This window comes from Garra rufa, chromosome 23 (assembly GCF_049309525.1).
Source record: "Garra rufa chromosome 23, GarRuf1.0, whole genome shotgun sequence".
Lineage (NCBI taxonomy): Eukaryota > Metazoa > Chordata > Actinopteri > Cypriniformes > Cyprinidae > Garra > Garra rufa.
This window is the reverse complement of record NC_133383.1, coordinates 9,407,182-9,429,037: the sequence shown is the minus strand read 5'-3', so window position 1 is coordinate 9,429,037 and position 21,856 is coordinate 9,407,182. Positions and strand designations below refer to the sequence as shown.

Here is a 21,856-nt window from a genome sequence, read left to right as displayed (position 1 = left end):
ATATATATATATATGGTTTGTTTGAACATATTTTTGAACAACATTTTTTTCTCCCTTTTAGAGCATTACTGTTGTATTATTTTTGCATTTGCCATTGTATTTCCCAGCTGTCTGTGACCCAGTTTTCAGTCGTAGCCCATCTTTTGGGAACCGCTGCTCTATAAATTCTTGCTTCATAAATAACAAAAGAAAAAAAACACAAATGTACTATTGACCTGGGATGAGTCAAAGTTAGCCTGAGCTCTGAATACAACAAGAGGATGCTCAACTGTCACACCTCCAGTCATCAGCCAGAATAACAGTGCTAGCTATTTTCATCCTTCCCGTTTTCATGCTCTTTTTGAGCGTGGTTAATCTGAGAGGTGAAATAATCCCGTGGTTAAGCGATAATCTGGTTGACAGCTCTACTACTGTCACTTTACCGCCTTCACGAGGATGAGATTCAATAGCAGCTAAAATGCGTGACACAGCGGCTCGCAGCAAGAGTGACCAAAATAAATAATAATGGACCCATAAATAGAGATCATTTGTCTCAGTCCTTTTTTTGTTTTTCATATTCTGTATTTTGCATCGCTTTTTTCTTACCTTCTATGCTTTTGCAGTTAGTTTTCAATAAATATGAACACTACAGTATGTCTATTTGTTCCTCTAAAAGAACAAGGAAAATCCGTTTCCCCTCATGAAATGTCCCCTTTAAGTACTTTTCAAAAGGTTGCTTGCTACTTTAATAACTTTGAGAACAAAATGAGAACAAAAAACTAATTAAATTTGGGATTAAACCTTGGAAAAATTGCTTTCCGTAATTAGATTTTACTGCAGATTCCAAAATATGGACAAAAGACAGAGGGAATGTGAATGTAATATTTTTTTGATTATTGTGGACATGCCGCATAAACCGATTCTCTACACCTAGTACAGCAATAAAAACACTGCGGCAGTGAAATTAGCATTAAAATTAGCATTACTAATGAGCAGAGCAAAATCAACACAAGGTGGCTCACCTTCAAAGTCCACGTGCCCGTCTCCGTTTAAATCGATGTCCCGCAGAATGTCCTCCAGATCTCTGTGACCCACCTGAGGGAGTAAGAATCAATAAAACGATGAAAGGAGAATTGGATGAGAGCTATAAAAGCTTTTCGGCAAAGTAAATAACAGCACCTGCTGGCCCAGCAGTTTCTTCATGGCCTCTCTTAGCTCCGCTGTACTGATCTGACCGTCTCCGTTGGTGTCGAACTGAGAGAAAGGGAACAAAAGAAGAGTGGTAAGAGGTTTAAATGTATTCAAGCATACATTCCTGTTCTTCGTGACAATTTTGGGCTATGTTTTATGAAGCTTATTTTTTGCCATTTTCATTCTGTGTGTTTTCGTTCACCTGACACCTCGCTAGGGCTCCATTGTTAATTGAAACTAAATCAAAATTGCAATATGGCCTAGATTTGGTAGTGCAATTATCAAATCTCAAAGGTTGCATGTTAAATAAATATAATAATAATTTATTATTATCAGTATTTGTACGAATCCTGATATTAGTATCAGTGATACTGATCTTCAGTCCTAAAAACATATTTAACAAATACTAAAAATATACTGTCTTTATGTTGCTTCTACATAAATTTGAAGATTGAATGTGAAATTTTTGCGATATAAAAGTATGTTTAAAAACTTTAATGTGAGGTGGGATTAATCGCAATTAATTATGAATCATTTCAGAAAAAAGGTGCAAACATTTTTTTAATCAATTGACAGCACTTAAATAAATATATGCACTGCATGTTTTATTAGTATTGTAAGTTTACAGTTGTAATGTAAAATAAAAGGATTATTATATTATTTTTAATTTTACAGTGAAACAGGCCATTCAAATAGTTTTTAAGTATTGGTTTATTGTTGTTTTAGTAATAAAATAACAACATTATCTTAAAAAAATTGTGCAGCCCTAAAAACTAGCACAGCAAACCTGATTTTTTTAAAATCCTATTTTAAATCAAAATTTTATCAGAAACATTTGACCTCCCATTTTGAAAGTAGTGCTGTTAATTGAAATACAATTTAAATCATAATATGGCTTAGTGCAATTATCAAATCGCAATAAATATATGTGCTGTGTGTTTTACTGATATTGTCGTTTTGCAGTTGTGATGTAAAAAAAATTTCAGTAATAATAATTAACTATTATTATTATTTTATAGGCTTACTAATACTACCAGTCAAACGTTTTTGGTCTGTAAGATTTTCAGTGATTTTTAGAAGTATTTTCAGCTCACTAAGCCTGCATTTATTTGATCCAAAGTACAGCAAAACAGTAACATTATTATTATTATTATTATGTTAAAAACAGCTGCATAGGTTTTTTCTGGATTTCTTGATGAATAGAAAGTTCAGAAGAACAGAATTGATCTGAAATAGAAATCTTTTGTAACATTATAATTGCCTTCATCATCACTTATGATCAATTTAAAGCATCCTTAATGAATAAAAGTATTCATTTCTATCATTTCTTTCCCCAAAAAGTAAAAAAATATATAAATTGATTCAAAACTTTTGAATGGTATAGTGTATAATGTTACAAAAGCTTTTTATTTTGGATAAATGCTGATCTTTGGATCTTTCTATTCATCAAAGAATCCTGAAAAAAAATGTACTCAGCTGTTTTAAATGTTGATAATAATACTAAAAATGTTTTATTGAACAGCAAATCAACATATTAGAACGGTTTCTGAAGGGTCATGTGACACTGAAGACTGGAGTAATGATACTGTAAATGTAGCTTTGATCACAGGAATAAATTACATTTTAAAATATATTCAAATAGAAAGCAGTTATTTTAAATAGTAAAAATATCTCACAATATTGCTGCTTTTGCTGTACTTCAGATCAAATAAATGCAGGCTTGGTGAGCAGAAGAGACTTATTTAAAAAACATAAGAAATCTTACTGTTCAATAAAGTATCACACAGTTTGCTTTTTCTGCAAATTGTGCAGCTCTACCTCACCTCTTTGAAAGCGTCTCTCAGTTCCTTTACTCCGATCATATCTGCCGTCTCAGCCAGAAGTTTAGGGCCCATCAACTCTACAAAGTCCTCAAAGTCCACATGTCCTCCCACTGTAAGACAGAGAACACAGTGAACTTCCATAAACTTTCTTTATTGGCACCTTTGGTTCCATGATGCACCTTCAACATCAATGGAACCATTCATTGCACAAGATGTTCTTTGGATTATTACAAAAAAATAGTTATTTTAGAAACTGTTCACTAAAAGGTTCTTTAGGAACCCAAAATGGTTCTTCTGGGTTCTTCTGGCCATTTGGTAGTGGTAGGCAGCACTAAACAGAGTCATACATAACCTACATTTCTAAATGAGAGTTAAAAACATGTTGATTTGTTGTTGCATACAGTTCATGTTGATCTGCTGACTCAGTTCGATGAGCTCCATCTCAGTAGGCATGTATCCCATGGTTCTCATGCAGTTCCCCAGGTCTTTGCAGCCAATGAAGCCATCTTTGTCTTTATCAAACTCTTTGAAGGCTTCTCGTAGCTCTGTGAAGATAGAAAGCAGGTCAGGAAAAAAAGAGGACAGAGCAAGAGAATATTTTATAGTACAATTATGTTTCCCTCATGCACTCTGCTTCCAAAACAATTTTGAAGACAATTACAAAGCACTTACAAAGCCCAACAATGCATCTCTGAATGACCAAAACACTTGTAACTGAACACTTCATACGTCAACCTTTTCTATGCACAATGAAATAAAAGCTCTTCACATTTAAACAGAACAATTGACACATTATGCTGAAGTGTGCTGGGAAATTTCATAGTGAGAATTTGCACACATTGAAAATGTCAGAAATGACATCAAAACAACTTAAAATAAGTTTTATATTTATTATTCTTGTGATGACAAGCTGAATTTTCAGAATCATTACTTTGGTCACCAGTATCACATGGTCCTTCAGAAATCATTCTAAAATGCAGATTTGAAGCTTAAAAACATTTCTGATTATTATAAAAATTTAAAAAACTGTTGTGCTTTTTAATATTTTTATACCGTGGAACTTACCATCCATTTCCTCTGGTCTCAGCTCTCTGTTCTGCAACAAGATAAACAGAGTAATCACCAACAATCCACACTAATTTCAGCAGTTTTGTTCCATTAATGACAAAAATCAGTTGGCGTTCTCCTCCTAATCTGAGGAATACAGTCATTTAATTCTACGCGCTATTTCCTGCTAAAGAGAAACTCATTACAGCATTAGGATCACAATGGCACATGTAAACTAAACACCCAACCTTTTCATGGTTTTTCTCTCTCCTCTAAAGGAATTAATGTCTGGTTTTTAAATTCGATCCTCTCGTTTGGATTAAGTCGTTTGGAACAGCTAATATATAAACTCAGGATTGATCTCTCATAATCAGCTCAAGTCGTTCGCTTCTTTGATCCCAGCATTCCCTGCTCACACATCTCCTCGAACACAAGTGCATGCAGGGCTCACCTCCAAACACTCCCTGAGCTCCTGCAGAAGAACTCAATCACGTGAGCCTGACCCAAGACCCCTGCAGAGGCTAATAAAGGCAGATCCCTGCAGTTTGTACATAAACCCAAAGCACGTAGCACTGCTTCTTTATAGCGTCTGCAAAATGTCTGCATTTGAGAAGAACAGCCTTGAAAGTGTATCAGTGCTTCAGTATATATATCACACTAGCTGTGCTGCTCATAAGAGTCACTTGTTCAAGGAATCAGACACTGATCACTCTATGTTTTTGATTGACTAAAAAGAACCAGCTCATAACAGTCACTCGTTTGTGAATCAGACTACATTGGTTGTGCTGTATGTTTTTGATTCATTAAACAGAACTGGCTAATAACAGTCACTTGTTTAGGAATCAGACTATATTCGTTGTGCTATATGTTTTTGATTCATTAAAAAGAACTGGCTCATAACAGTCACTTGTTTGTGAAATAGACTACATTGGTCGCTTTATATGTTTTTGATTCATTAAAAAAAAAACGACTTATTTAGAGTCACTTTTTCAGGAATCAGACTACATTGGTCGCGCTATATGTTTTTGATTCATTAAAAAAAGAAACCGGCTCATAAGAGTCACTTGTTCAGGAATCAGACTACATTGGTCGCGCTATATGTTTTTGATTCATTAAAAAAAAGAAACCGGCTCATAAGAGTCACTTGTTAAGGAATCAGACTACATTGGTCGCGCTATATGTTTTTGATTCATTAAAAAGAAACCAGCTCATAAGAGTCACTTGTTTAGGAATCAGACTACATTGGTCGCGCTATATGTTTTTGATTAATTAAAAAAAGAAACCGGCTCATAAGAGTCACTTGTTCAGGAATCAGACTACATTGGTCGCGCTATATGTTTTTGATTCATTAAAAAAAAGAAACCGGCTCATAAGAGTCACTTGTTAAGGAATCAGACTACATTGGTCGCGCTATATGTTTTTGATTCATTAAAAAGAAAGCGGCTCATAAGAGTCACTTGTTTAGGAATCAGACTACATTGATAGCGCTATATGTTTTTGATTCATTAAAAAGAAACCGGCTCATAAGAGTCACTTGTTCAGGAATCAGACAACATTGGTCGCGCTATATGTTTTTGATTCATTAAAAAGAAACCGGCTCATAAGAGTCACTTGTTCAGGAATCAGACTACATTGGTCGCGCTATATGTTTTTGATTCATTAAAAAGAAACCGGCTCATAAGAGTCACTTGTTCAGGAATCAGACTACATTGGTCGCGCTATATGTTTTTGATTCATTAAAAAGAAACCGGCTCATAAGAGTCACTTGTTAAGGAATCAGACTACATTGGTCGCGCTATATGTTTTTGATTCATTAAAAAGAAACCGGCTCATAAGAGTCACTTGTTCAGGAATCAGACTACATTGGTCGCGCTATATGTTTTTGATTCATTAAAAAGAAACCGGCTCATAAGAGTCACTTGTTAAGGAATCAGACTACATTGGTCGCGCTATATGTTTTTGATTCATTAAAAAGAAACCGGCTCATAAGAGTCACTTGTTCAGGAATCAGACTACATTGGTCGCGCTATATGTTTTTGATTCATTAAAAAGAAACCGGCTCATAAGAGTCACTTGTTAAGGAATCAGACTACATTGGTCGCGCTATATGTTTTTGATTCATTAAAAAGAAACCGGCTCATAAGAGTCACTTGTTCAGGAATCAGACTACATTGGTCACGCTATATGTTTTTGATTCATTAAAAAGAAAGCGGCTCATAAGAGTCACTTGTTCAGGAATCAGACTACATTGGTCGCGCTATATGTTTTTGATTCATTAAAAAGAAACCGGCTCATAAGAGTCACTTGTTCAGGAATCAGACTACATTGGTCACGCTATATGTTTTTGATTCATTAAAAAGAAACCGGCTCATAAGAGTCACTTGTTCAGGAATCAGACTACATTGGTCGCGCTATATGTTTTTGATTCATTAAAAAGAAACCGGCTCATAAGAGTCACTTGTTCAGGAATCAGACTACATTGATCGCGCTATATGTTTTTGATTCATTAAAAAGAAAGCGGCTCATAAGAGTCACTTGTTCAGGAATCAGACTACATTGGTCGCGCTATATGTTTTTGATTCATTAGCTCATAAGAGTCACTTGTTCAGGAATCAGACTACATTGGTCGCGCTATATGTTTTTGATTCATTAGCTCATAAGAGTCACTTGTTTAGGAATCAGACTACATTGGTCGCGCTATATGTTTTTGATTCATTAAAAAGAAACCGGCTCATAAGAGTCACTTGTTCAGGAATCAGACTACATTGGTCGCGCTATATGTTTTTGATTCATTAAAAAGAAACCGGCTCATAAGAGTCACTTGTTCAGGAATCAGACTACATTGGTCGCGCTATATGTTTTTGATTCATTAAAAAGAAACCGGCTCATAAGAGTCACTTGTTCAGGAATCAGACTACATTGGTTTTGCTGTATGTTTTTGATTTGTTAAAAGGAACTGGCTCATAACAGTCACTTCTTCAGGAATCAGACTACATTGGTTGTGCTGTAAGTTTCTGATTCATAAAAAAACCTGGCTTATTTATAGTTATTTAGGAATAAGACTAAATTGGTCGCGCTATATGTTTTTGATTCATTAAAAAGAAAGCGGCTCATAAGAGTCACTTGTTCAGGAATCAGACTACATTGGTCGCGCTATATGTTTTTGATTCATTAAAAAGAAACCGGCTCATAAGAGTCACTTGTTCAGGAATCAGACTACATTGGTCGCGCTATATGTTTTTGATTCATTAAAAAGAAACCGGCTCATAAGAGTCACTTGTTCAGGAATCAGACTACATTGGTTTTGCTGTATGTTTTTGATTTGTTAAAAGGAACTGGCTCATAACAGTCACTTCTTCAGGAATCAGACTACATTGGTTGTGCTGTAAGTTTCTGATTCATAAAAAAACCTGGCTTATTTATAGTTATTTAGGAATAAGACTAAATTGGTCGCGCTATATGTTTTTGATTCATTAAAAAGAAAGCGGCTCATAAGAGTCACTTGTTCAGGAATCAGACTACATTGGTCGCGCTATATGTTTTTGATTCATTAAAAAGAAACCGGCTCATAAGAGTCACTTGTTCAGGAATCAGACTACATTGGTCGCGCTATATGTTTTTGATTCATTAAAAAGAAACCGGCTCATAAGAGTCACTTGTTCAGGAATCAGACTACATTGGTCGCGCTATATGTTTTTGATTCATTAAAAAGAAACCGGCTCATAAGAGTCACTTGTTCAGGAATCAGACTACATTGATCGCGCTATATGTTTTTGATTCATTAAAAAGAAACCGGCTCATAAGAGTCACTTGTTCAGGAATCAGACTACATTGGTTTTGCTGTATGTTTTTGATTTATTAAAAGGAACTGGCTCATAACAGTCACTTCTTCAGGAATCAGACTACATTGGTTGTGCTGTAAGTTTCTGATTCATAAAAAAAACTGGCTTATTTATAGTTATTTAGGAATAAGACTAAATTGGTCGCGCTATATGTTTTTGATTCATTAAAAAGAAAGCGGCTCATAAGAGTCACTTGTTCAGGAATCAGACTAAATTGGTCGCGCTATATGTTTTTGATTCATTAAAAAGAAAGCGGCTCATAAGCGTCACTTGTTCAGGAATCAGACTACATTGGTCGCGCTATATGTTTTTGATTCATTAGCTCATAAGAGTCACTTGTTCAGGAATCAGACTACATTGGTCGCGCTATATGTTTTTGATTCATTAGCTCATAAGAGTCACTTGTTTAGGAATCAGACTACATTGGTCGCGCTATATGTTTTTGATTCATTAAAAAGAAAGCGGCTCATAAGAGTCACTTGTTCAGGAATCAGACTACATTGGTCGCGCTATATGTTTTTGATTCATTAAAAAAAGAAACCGGCTCATAAGAGTCACTTGTTCAGGAATCAGACTACATTGGTCGCGCTATATGTTTTTGATTCATTAAAAAAAGAAACCGTCTCATAATAGTCACTTGTTCAGGAATCAGACTACATTGGTCGCGCTATATGTTTTTGATTCATTAGCTCATAAGAGTCACTTGTTCAGGAATCAGACTACATTGGTCGCGCTATATGTTTTTGATTCATTAGCTCATAAGAGTCACTTGTTTAGGAATCAGACTACATTGGTCGCGCTATATGTTTTTGATTCATTAAAAAGAAAGCGGCTCATAAGAGTCACTTGTTCAGGAATCAGACTACATTGGTCGCGCTATATGTTTTTGATTCATTAAAAAAAGAAACCGGCTCATAAGAGTCACTTGTTCAGGAATCAGACTACATTGGTCGCGCTATATGTTTTTGATTCATTAAAAAGAAAGCGGCTCATAAGAGTCACTTGTTCAGGAATCAGACTACATTGGTCGCGCTATATGTTTTTGATTCATTAAAAAAAGAAACCGGCTCATAAGAGTCACTTGTTCAGGAATCAGACTACATTGGTCGCGCTATATGTTTTTGATTCATTAAAAAAAGAAACCGTCTCATAATAGTCACTTGTTCAGGAATCAGACTACATTGGTCGCGCTATATGTTTTTGATTCATTAAAAAGAAAGCGGCTCATAAGAGTCACTTGTTCAGGAATCAGACTACATTGGTCGCGCTATATGTTTTTGATTCATTAAAAAAAGAAACCGGCTCATAAGAGTCACTTGTTCAGGAATCAGACTACATTGGTCGCGCTATATGTTTTTGATTCATTAAAAAAAGAAACCGTCTCATAATAGTCACTTGTTAAGGAATCAGACTACATTGGTCGCGCTACATGTTTTTGATTCATTAAAAAGAAAGCGGCTCATAAGAGTCACTTGTTCAGGAATCAGACTACATTGGTCGCGCTATATGTTTTTGATTCATTAGCTCATAAGAGTCACTTGTTCAGGAATCAGACTACATTGGTCGCGCTATATGTTTTTGATTCATTAAAAAGAAAGCGGCTCATAAGAGTCACTTGTTTAGGAATCAGACTACATTGGTCGCGCTATATGTTTTTGGTTCATTAAAAGAACCGGCTCACAAAAGTCCCTTGTTCAGCAGTCAGACCACACTGGTTGTCCTGTATGTTTTATGTCCATGTGACTATGTGATATTGCATCACACAACTCAGGTAAAATGATTTCTTTTGCTACAGCACTGAAGATTAAACAGCAGGGAAACGCTGTTGCTGAAATGCAGTGCAGGATTCATTAGGACCTGTTTCTCATCATTTAAGCACTTTTTGCCTTCATTAGTCCATTTTAAATTGTCCTGTGGAGTGACAAATATATATAATTAAAGTACAAATCTCCCATGTAATCTCTCAGTGATCTCATAAAAGCTAAAGATAATATAGCATGTCACACCACAGAAAAAGTATAGTCAGATACAGTAATATTTTTGTATAATCTGTATATAGAAACTGTCTTTCATCCGAAAATCTTAATTTGTGTTCTGAAGATGAACACAGATCTTACAGGTTTGGAACGACATGGGGGTGAGTAATCAAGGACAGAATTTTCATTTTTGAGTGTTGCTCTGAATTCTGACATTTCACTTACAGGATAAGTGTGAACTTGTTTTTGCATTAGCATATGTGTGTGTAGATATGCATGTCCAGACTTACGTACAGCCTGCCGGCTCTCAGCGAAGCCCTTGCGGAGGAAGATGCAGGCAGGCCCGAGCACATTGTGCATGTATGTTGAGTTCTGAGCCAAGGCCGCGAGGGCCTCTCCAGATGTCACCCCTTCATCACATGACTGCACTGCTTTGTAGCTGCGCTTCCGGTCCTGAGTGCGGCCATCACATCCCAGCAGTCCCAAACAAGTAAGCGAAGAGGGAACGTGGGGTAGAGAAACAATTAGAAACTATACGGACGTCTGTCGGACACATTGGATGGACGGGTCAGTCAGTCAATTCAGTCAGCCGTCAGGTCGATCGATTGCTTCTTTCTGTTACGTGCTTCTACATCAGACAGTGAGAAAACAAAGCTGAGCTCTACCTTCAGACTTTGCGCTTAATGCAATTTACCCGAGTACAGAGTGTTCCTGGATCAGCATTCCTCCGTTCAGGTCCTCCTGGGGAAGGTTCTATTTACGAACGATTATAGTTGGAATAAAATTGATCCTCTTGACAATTTCATGTTTCACTTTCTCTCTTTTGACTAACAGAGGAAGATATACTTAGCACTAATGCAACATAAAGGAGAAAGAGGAAGCCAAGTAGGTGTGTAATCAGTGTTTAATGTTTTTTAATGGAGCGTTCAAATCGGAAATATCATTTTTATGAGTTGAACGCACATGAACCACCACAAAGTTGTAATTACAGAAACTCTGTACTTTCTTTAAAACCTGAGTTTTCAAGTCGGTGGTGTGTCAGTGAGAAAATCTGGTGGACACAATAAATACAGTGTCTGTATTGATAGTAAATTTGTAATGAATGGAATTATTGTTTTCTTATTTACAATAAGACTAGCTAAGTTGCACTTACACACAGTATTACTGTACAATTATGATCCGGACCAAAAATACATTGTATGGGTCAAAATTATCGATTTTTCTTTTAATGCCAAAAATCATTAGGATAATAAGTAAAGATCAAGTTCCATGAAGATATTTTGTACATTTCCTACTGTGAATATATCAAAACTTAAGTTTTCATTAGTACTATGCAAGAACTTAATTTGGACAACTTTAAAGCCGATTTTCTCAATATTTTGATTTTATTATTATTATTATTTTTGCACTGTCAGATTCCAGATTTTCAAATAGTTGCATCTCAGCCAAATATTGTCCTATCCTAACAAACCATACATCAATAGAAAGCTTATTTATTCAGCTTGACTAGTTTTGTTGTCCAGGGTCACATAATGTTTCAATATACAGCACTTTTATAAATTGATTAAAAATATTAAAAGCAAAAACAAACTTAAAGTGCACTCTTTATTTATCATTTAGTAGAAGTAGAGTAAAAAAAAAATTGTCGTATTTTTTCTAGAAAACATGACTTGAACACATCTGATGGCATACTAATGACTTTCCAGCTCGTAAATAAAAGCATCCTAGGAGGACTTGAATGCACCATTAGCGTTTTTGTGCTACCAAGGAGGATTATTGGAAATGTAGTTTGGTTCCACAAGACTATCTCCTCATTTCAAATTCGCCAAATGAGTATTTTCTGGCAAGCTTTATCGCTATATTTCATCTCTAGTGCACATATTGTGTAAAAAACTAAATTAGGTCGTAACAATCCTAATCATATTGTATGACGTGAATGTAGTGGCAACCAAAGAGTTAATAAACTTTTGAACAAATAAAATTTAAATACATTTGAATCACAATTAGCAGTTTGAGCAATATATTCGGAAGCCAGGACGCAATTTCCCACATCCAAATTTGTATGATATATACTATTACGGCAATGGTTGTTTGACAGGAACATTGTTCCAAGACTAACAAGGACTGATAAGCCAGGAACACGTCCTACTTGGGTAAATCACATCGAGCCAGACTTTGCCCTCTATTCTTTCTTCCCTCTCAGCAACTGACAGAACCTTTAAGATCAGATATCATTCAAACTGAATAATTCATCCACTTTTATACTCGCGGCGCACTGCCGCAATACTATGCCATTTGATTGCTGCCATGAAAACAGATGATCACACTGCGCTTCATCCAAATCCAAGCGGTTCTTGGCTTGTACTCACAAATGAAACTTACTATCTTTAGCATTTTTGATCACCAAAGGTTGAAGATGAGAGAGTTAATGGACGTCATCAGATGGGAGTAGATTATCAAATAATCTAAAAGGTTAGTATGGTTTGAGAACGTAAAACTGCTCATGTTTAGCAGAGGGCTAATCAGGATAAGAATGAAACCAGTCAGCCAGCACATTATAATGACCAATTAGCAGACGGGCAGAGGAGGTGAAGAGCACGTGGAATATAACTCACAAACACATAAAGAGCATCTTCCCAATTAAACACAGACCCATGGGTTAATTAAAGAGAAGACTGACGTCATCTAACAACTAAACGGAGAGCTTATCGAGGAGCAGCTTCTGAAATGTTCTAAAAACATAAACATTTGTATTTATAGTTATAAGTTATCACTCAAGTTATTTAAATTAAATTCAAAATTGTGTTTAATTAAATGTCACTTGCCATTTCTTTGTACAATTGAGTTACAAAGGTACAAGTTTACATTCCCCTTTTAGAATCTGCAAAATGGTAATTGCCAAAATAAGAGGGATCATGCAAAATGCATTTTTTAGTATTTAGTACTGACCTGAATAAGACATTTCACAACAGATACTTCTTGTTACCTGAATGATCAACAGCTGTGTTCTTTTGTTTAGTGATTTAGTGATTAATTTTTCACGAGTCCATTTTGTTTTTAACAGTTAAACTGCCTGCTGTTTTTCAGAAAAAATTCTTCAGGTCCCACAAATTCTTTGGTTTTACAGCATTTTTGTATATTTGAACCCTTTCCAACAAGGACTGTATGATTTTGAGATCCATCTTTTCACACCGAGGACAACTGAGAGACTCATACGTAACTATTACAAAAGGTTCAAACATTCACTGATGCTCCAGAATGAAAAACAATGCATTAAGAGCCGGGAGTGAAAACTTTTTGAATTTGATAATCAGGGCAAATTGAACTTATTTTATCTTCTGGGAACATGTAACTATGATCTGTAGCCTCTGAAAGGCAGTACTAAATGAAAAAAATATGGTATTTAGGCAAAATTAGAAAAATGTACACATCTCCATTCTGTTCAAAAGTTTTCACCCCCAGCTCTTAATGCATCGTATTTCCTTCTGAAGCTTCAGTGAGCGTTTGAACCTTCTGAAAAATCTCTCAAAATCATACAGTCATTGTTGAAGGGTTCAAATACACAAAAATGCTGGAAAACCAAAGAATTTGTGGGACCTGAAGGGTTTTTCTGAAGAACAGCAGGCGGTTTAACTGTTCAGGGCAAACAAGGGACTCTCTATCGCTAAACAAAAAACAGAGTTGTGGATCATTCAGGTAGCAACACAGTATTAAGAATCAAGGGGGTGTAAACTTTTGACCTATTATTTTCTCTTGTGACTAGATGTAAACATCTTTCAAGTGAAATATCTTATTCAGGTCAGAACAAAATAAACAATAACATGCATTTTGTATGATCCCTCTTATTTTGGTAAAATAATTAACATGCAGATTCTGAAAGGGGGACGTAAACTTTTGACCTCAACTGTTTTTATATATGTGATTTACTAGCAATTTCTGAAAATTTTCAGTGTAAATTAGCATATGACCTTTAAGTCAACATGAAATCAAAACCAATTCAATTCCAAATAAATAAATAGATTTTGCTGCGTCCCAGTTTGCATACTATCCATACTAAATAGTATTCGAAATTAGAATTAGTTTGCCCCAAATTGTAGTACATTGAAATGAGTATCCCAAAGGTACCAGATGGTTTACTATTTCTGGTAGAAATTTGAAGTATATTGCTCACAACCCATTGTGCTTCGGAGGAGGATATGACTCATAAATAAATAGATTTTGCTGCGTCCCAGTTTGCATACTATCCATACTAAATAGTATTCGAAATTAGAATTGGTTTCCCCAAATTGTTGTACATTGAATGAGTATCCCAAAGGTACTAGATGGTTTACTATTTCTGGTATAAGTATATTGCTCACAACCCATTGAGCTTCGGAGGAGGATATGGTTCAGAACTACAAACACAAATAAAAATTTATAACAACTACAAATATGGTGGATGTGTGAGACATACTGTTAAGTAGAGAGGTTTTAAGGTGCATTCACAACATGTTGAAATTACTGTGATTTTGAGGTTTCAACATGGGACTTTTCTGAGAGTTCCTACTTGCACCACCTAACCACTGCAGATTCATTTAGGCATTAATAGCAGTGCTACAGAAACACATAATTCCCAGTCCGAAGACGTCAACAGCTCCAAATAGAAAGTCACGTGTTGTCATTTTGAGCCTACGGTAATTACGACATGGTGTGAACGCAGCATAAATAACAACATTTGAATAATTAATAAACAGCATCTAATCTGACGAAAAATACTTATGTCAATCGCAACAACATTTTGAACTTTCATAAAGATGTTTGGCCAATAACTTATAAATGCATCATTATAAAATAATATCCACAACTGGCAAATCAATGTGCCACTTCTTTTTTCTCCAACACAGTAGGAAGAGTTGATATATTATTAAAGCTGCAGTTCATAACTTTTGGCACTTCTCTCTGTTTATGTCTATGACGAATCAAACAGGTACTGGGCTACTCCGCAGTGGTTTCTACCAGAACCAGTCTGAAATAGTCAGAATATGAAACCTTATTATAGGCATACTATAGTGCTTCACGATACCATAGAAGAGCCTTTTTTTGTCTAAATGGTTCCATAAAGAACCTTTAACATCTGAGGAAACTTTCTGTTTCACAAAAGGTTCTTTGTGGCGACAGAAGGTTATAAAAAGATAAGAAAGAGATGGTTCTTTAGGGAACCTTTGACTGAATGATTCTTTGTGGAACCAAAAATGGTTCTTTCAATGGCCTCGCTGTGAAAAACCTTTAAAAGCACCTTTATTTTTAAGAGTGTAATTGGTTATTTTATATATTTTGTAAATTTTGAAAACTAAAAAAGTTAAAGATTGCAGTTTTGACTAAAACTATTAATATAATAAATATAGCTAAAATTATATAATATTAAATGGAAACTTAAACTAAATTAAAATTTGAAATAAGTAGTCAAAGTAAGTTGAAGCACTAAAATTACTAGCTAGAAATTTAAAATGAAATGAAATGAAATTAAATAAGTAATATTAAAATGAAAACTAAATATATAACTAAATTCCCATCTCATCCTCATCCAGGTATTTTTAGCTGTACAAAACAGCTCGTTTTGCTGCTTGATATTGCAAATTGGTGTGTCTTACCATATTATTTTAATGTATTATCTTAATTATAAACACACTGGTTTGCAGTACAAACCGTTTTACTGTTTATCGCACGTTGTTATTCTTCTCGTATTTCCCTATAGCGGACATTGAACCGAAGATCTCACCCATAGGCTTACTTCCATAGGCACTGAGTAAAAAGGTGGATATATAGGGCAAATCTGTAATCTTTCATCAAAATATAATAACTTGCTCCGCCTCTGAAACGACTTTCCTTTCGGATGATGTCCCAAATCCCTTATTTGTTCAATTCTTCCCCTCCAGCCATCTGATTTTTTCTCAGCTCACTTTTTACGATCCAATCAGTTCCTAAAAAACAAAAATCTCATATTTTTCCTCATTGAATATCCTGTTTTACTTGCAAACACAGATTATGTCAGTAAAACGGTTAGATTTTATTGACTTAAAGTATCATATTAGATCTTATTTCCCCACCTCTCTTCCCTTCCAGTTATACTATCCTATACCACATGCAGCTAAAGTAATCTGCATCCGACTGGTGGGCAAAATTGAGGTATAGACTTACAAACACACACCAGCAGTTGCATTTGGCCTCAAATACTGAATCTTGCTATGAGCCATGAGCCTGATTGTCTATCATACTATTCGCAAAGCCTTTATAATGTAATGGCAGCATGATGCATGCACATATGTCTTTGCAAACATCCCCTCTCTATTTGCACATGACCTTCACACTCCATCTGTTGCCAAGGCTGTAAGGTGCCAGCTCGTACATTCCTCCGAAGAAAAACCTGTGCCATTGGGCACACCGGGAGAGGAGCTCTTAGCAGGTGCCAGCGCTAATCCTTGAGCGCATACGTCCCAAGTCATCTAAAGATGATTGAGAAGAACTTCAACGAACTTTGAGAACTTTCAGAAGCAGCTTCAAACGAACTTTACCGTTTACACTTAGTTGCATTAAGGCAGCGTGATGTGGCATATCATGAAACGTATTAACGTACACGTCTGGAAACGTCCAAGGTCAAAGATGGCAACCAAACGCTACATCCTGATGCAGGACATCAATGTTTTTGCTTGGTATCTTTAGGTTTTCAACAGCAAAATGTCTCCACTAGCATGCACAAACTCAATAAATTCAAGTCTCACTCAGTCCAGAGTGTTTTTTAGAATTACTGTATACGTTTGTGTAGTGGAATTCAGAGCATGGCTATTAAACTTGTCTCTGACAGTCCATGCAACACAGTCCAGGTCCGGGTCGAGTCCGTACGCAGCACACACACACACACACACTCTCTCAGCTATCAGAAAGAGCATCTTACCTTTTTGGAGAAATTCTTAAGCGGCGATTTAACGCAGTTTCCCATAGTAAAGTCCCTTCTGCTAATTTTACGCGCTTGAGAGTCAATGCGCCCGCTTGTGCGCGTGTGCGAGCGTCCACATGTCTCCATGCATGGATTACGGATGGTGAGATGAGGTCTGCAGGCTTATCTTCTAGGAAAGATGGATTTGAGGGGAAGGATGTAGATGATCCAGGGGTGGCGATGCAGGACGTCAGGGTGACAGGAAGGGAGGAGTGAAGAAGTGGATGGAGGGATCAGAAAAAGGAGACATGTGTCTCAGTGTGAAGGGCTGCTCAGAAGAGAAAAGCCAAGATTGCTTGTTCACTTGCTTGCACTCTCTCTCTCCTGTTCACCCTCCCTTCGTTTTCCCCCACTCTCTCTTTCACTCATTTCCCTCCCTCTTTCTCTCTCTCTCTCTCTTCCTCACTCTCAGCTGCTCAGTTTTAAAGCCGTCCATCCAAACAAGGCGAAAACAGACAAAGAGGCTCGCGCGGACGAGCGTATCACCTTCCCCCGAGCGAGATGCTGAAGACACTAATCCAAAAACACACACTGGCGAGCACGCATGTACGAACACAGTCGATTACACACATACGGATGTGGGGCTATGGAGCTAAAAATACACACACTTGGCGTGTAGTCGTGCCGCCCAGCTACGAGGGCCAGCGTTCAGATCAAAGACCGGCCGGCAAAACGCACAAGCCGCGTGTGAGAAGGTGAGGTTGGGCCACACCGGGCACGGATGCGCTAAGGCTGCCAAATCGCAGCGCTCCGTCCGAAGGCCACGGCAGGTTATAAGGGGAGGGCAGGAAGCCCTTCCCAGAATTCACCTGCTGAGCTGGCACTCGCCCACTAAGTCTGAACGTTTCCTGTTTAGACCGCTCTCACTTCGCGCTTTCTTTTTTTAAATTTTGTTATATTTATAATGTGTTTTCAGAAATGTTTTAGTGTTTTTTTGTCCATACAATGGAAGACAATTACAACCAAACAGTTGAGTTTCCAACATTCTTCTAAATATCTTTTATTTTCCACAGAAGAAAGGAAGTCACACTAGTTATCATCAAACAAATTTTTGGGTGAAATATCCCTTTAACATCTTGAATGTTTTCTAGACAGCAGTGATATTAAAATTTGAGGGCAAACAGAGCATTTTGGCCACACACCAATTATGCAAATTTGAATTCTAAATGTAAATTTTATTTGTTCAAATATAGGAATGTAATGAATCTCCCAATATGGTAACATCAACGATATGAAGTCCACGATATATTTATTGCAATGTTTTTAAAAAATAAAGACAAATGAAGATTTTTTTTTGTTACATTTTAAAGTTAAATTCTTCTGTCTAATGCACGTTAAGATTTCAAAATTAGATCTCCAACTTATGTTCTTAACTAAGAGAAATTAAGTCAGTTAAGAAAAATTCAATGAATTGACTTGTACCCGAACTTTAAAGAGGACTCAACCCTCTTTTTATTTGTGATATACTGTCTCAATTACATTCACACTGGTGTTTTAGGAAGACAAACAAACTGGAATATATTAATACCCACAATGACAGAAATAGCCATGTATTATAAATAGTGGTGGGCCGTTATCGGCGTTAACGTGCTGCGTTAACGTGAGACTCATATCGCGCGATAAAAAAAATATCGCCGTTAATCTATTCTCAAAGTTGGGTTGGGAGCTGGGTCTAAACTACGCAAGATATGATGACTTTCACCTTGATATTTTAGCGCGGATGACGTATATCTAGTTGAATTGCACTGTAGGGGGTGAGAATGAGTCTTCAACTTCTGTGAAATGACCACATCAAATGAGACGTGCAGACATGGAGGCAGTTATGAAGCCGCTTCAGGGCAGGTGCGTGCGTTGCTAGACCCTTTTTAATGGGGCACATGCCCCAGTGAAAATCTGCTGTGCCCCAGTAAAATCTCAAGTTTGAGTTATAATTTACTTTGATAATCCCGAAATAAAGACATTAAACTATATGCAACAACTGAATTGACGCTTCTAAAAGCAACGCAGTTTATTGGAAGACTATGCACGCAGATAGGCTATCCATACCCGCGCGCCTGTGTATTTTACGGGAACGCGCACGTCGTACAGCCTTTTGCACAGAAGTACTTGGTTACACAAGTTTGTATAGTTAATTGTGTTGTAAATGCAATTGTCAAGCAGTTTGTAATGCATTTTGGAAACAGGAGATGAGCGCCTGGTCTAATGCGCCACCTGGCTTGAGAAACCCGTTCTCAAAGACTTACTTTTAGTCATTATTTGGGTAGCACACATATTCTGAATGCCTTCAGCAGAATTCAAATTAGCCATTTTAATCTAGATTAATTTCAAGATTTAATCTAGATTAATCTAGATTAAAAAAAATTATCTATGCCCACCACTAATTATAAAACAATTGCACTGCAAGATAAATGAAAATGAATATTTCATAGGTATATTATTTTGCTTTACACTACAGTAGGGCAATTACAATACTTCTTTCCAAATTTCTACACTTAAAAGAGATATTTTGAGTTCGGACTGCAGTTTAACCCATTTAAACCGCTAGCTGTCAGCAATTCATACTGCATTTTTAAGCTTTTATTTTGATGGAAACTAGCCTGGAAAAATCCAGACCCTAATCAATTAAGATTAAGGGTCTGGCATCGAGTACTGAAAAGTGTCTAACTGGCATATAATGAAAGTATGCAAAGTGCATTTACTTTTGCATGAATTTTTCAATGATTCATGAGTTCCCACTTACATATAATTAGCTGGAGTATGTAAAGCGTGTTTGGCGTGCTGTCCAGGGAAGGGCTCCGAGCTCGGGAATGGCCCGAACCTAGAGTACCCCCCATGTATATGTGTAGAAGGAACTCGGAGTGAGGAGATGGGGTGGTGGAGGGATGCTGATAATCCATCAAATGGGTAGAGGTAAGTCAGCTGTATTTATGCATGATGTAGATTGACTTGAGTGAGTTCCAGCTGTGTTAATTAGGCTAAGTATCTGACGTGCTCCTCCCGAACTTTGTTAATAAAACATCATTATGTGATTTCAGCTCAGTAATCCACCAGTTCCGCAAACACTTAATCTTGCCTTGCCTGCTTTTCATAGCAATTGCCATCACCTTAATCTTTAGCTCCCTCCACAGATTCTCAATTGGATTTAAGTCAAGACTCTGGCTGGGCCACTGCAGAACGTTAATGTTTTTGTCTGCTAACCATTTCTGCACCACTTTTGCTGTGTGTTTTGGGTCGTTGTCGTGCTGAAATGTCCACTGGTGCCCAAGGCCAAGTTTCTCTACAGACTGCCTGATGTTGTTGTTGAGAATTTTGATGTATTGCTCCTTTTTCATGGTGCCGTTTACCGTGATTAGGTTCCCTGGTCCACCGACTGAAAAACACCCCCAAAACATTAGGTTCCCACCAACATGTTTGACAGTGGAGATGGTATTCTTAGGGATGAAGGTCATAAAACAGAAGACCAGAAGTCTTCTTCTCTGTCCAGATGAGCATTTGCAAAGGCCAAGCGGGCTTTTGTGTGCCTTATCTGTAGAAGTGGTGTCCTCCTTGGTCTTGGACTATTTGGAATTGTATAGAACTTTGGATTTTCCCATAGACTGTGACAGTTTGCAAAGGGTATGAATAATTTTGGACATGCCACTTTTTGTTCAAATGTAAATAAAATAAAAATATTTTTTCCACAATGATGCCTCTTGTACATCGTCTTATTATCTTTTGGAAGAAGCCTGTGTCATTTCCGGTCGCAAAAAAAAAAAACTTGCTGGTTGGACAAAAGTAACTTTAAGTCAGAATTTAACAGGTGTATGAATAATTTCGGGCTTGACTGTACATAATAAATATACACAGTACACACACATATATTATGTACAGAAAAAACGTTTATTTTGATGTGATTAATCACGATTAATCATTGCCCCGCACTAGTATTTAGCAACTGGTTAAGCTGAATGGTAGATGAAATGTTTAGTGATTGTTAGTGAACACATTTAGTATTCTCATCAACCTCTCTGCAGACTAAATTATTTATGTAATTCAATTCACATTCATTTGAAAGCTCTGTATGTCAATACTTGTTTCATTTGTTTTTAATTGAATTTCTCTCAGGATTTTTTATGAGAAGCCCCAGTCCGATGAGAACTCCCGAGTTATGAAAAAGCAACCTCAGAAGACATCAATTTTCCTCTGCATCAATATCTCTGTTGTAAGCACATTTAACCTCCCTGATTAATTCTCAGCAGCTCTATTGGGTTTACTGATGTATGGCTGATCTCTCTCTCTTTCTTTCTCTCTGTCGGTGAGGATGAATCATCTAGCCGAAGCCAGCCTCTTCACCGGAGGCTCATTGTGAACTTCAGAACACATCAGAAATCAGAGCCAGGCACCGTCCGCTCTCATAACGTCAACTCAGCAAGAGCACACGCACCAGCAGCGCAGAAACACACTGGCACACATGCACACACACTCGCATGTATCCATACATGCTCAGACCGGCTCGCAACAGCGGGCCGTAATCGCATAACTGTGCGTGCATGTATGCAGAAATCCGCACGTGGTGATTTAAGCCATCTTTCCACTACTGTAATGCTTACAGGAGTGTGTCGAGGTTAAACAAACAGCTCTGATTTAGAGCTGCAGGGTCATCACAACTGTTTAGCCGGTGTTACTGTACATTGTGTACACTATTTCAGTGACATCAACTGTTTCAGCCAATCACATAAAAATATTTTTTTTTTACCTGTTGCAGAGCTGCTTTGTATGCATTAAACATACAATAGGCAGAGTCACAGTGTGTCAATCTGACTGACTTGGCCCCTAAATGCTGTAATAAAACAATTGTTGGTGTTTAATCAAATTTGGTTAATGTAAAATGAGTCATCATAACTGCATTTTAATAGTCACATCTGCATAAAACCAATACCTGAGGTAATGTGATCAAATAAAAACACCTCAAAGATTATTAAAGTGGACAGTGGATGCAAAATTCTTTCTTACTTTTACAGTGTGTGGACACAACCACCCTACAAA

The 21,856-nt window shown here is 36.8% G+C and overlaps 1 protein-coding gene across 3 annotated transcripts in view; it reads right to left on the bottom strand.

The window, feature by feature from the left end:
• Positions 1–21,856, bottom strand: part of cabp1b (calcium binding protein 1b) — a 38,905-nt gene that overhangs the window by 2,796 nt on the left and 14,253 nt on the right. The window contains exons 1-7 of one of the 3 annotated variants that reach the window (XM_073829433.1): positions 16,790–17,248; positions 10,153–10,311; positions 4,059–4,089; positions 3,395–3,538; positions 2,994–3,103; positions 1,159–1,233; positions 1,002–1,074 (exon numbers count right to left, since the gene is read on the bottom strand). In XM_073829433.1, coding sequence (XP_073685534.1) covers positions 1,002–1,074; positions 1,159–1,233; positions 2,994–3,103; positions 3,395–3,538; positions 4,059–4,089; positions 10,153–10,311; positions 16,790–16,918 — 721 coding nt within the window. In that variant the 5' untranslated portion in view covers positions 16,919–17,248. Of the gene's footprint in view, positions 1–1,001; positions 1,075–1,158; positions 1,234–2,993; positions 3,104–3,394; positions 3,539–4,058; positions 4,090–10,148; positions 10,312–16,789; positions 17,249–21,856 lie in introns of those variants that run through there. The other 2 variants (XM_073829434.1, XM_073829432.1) reach the window with 2 other exon arrangements.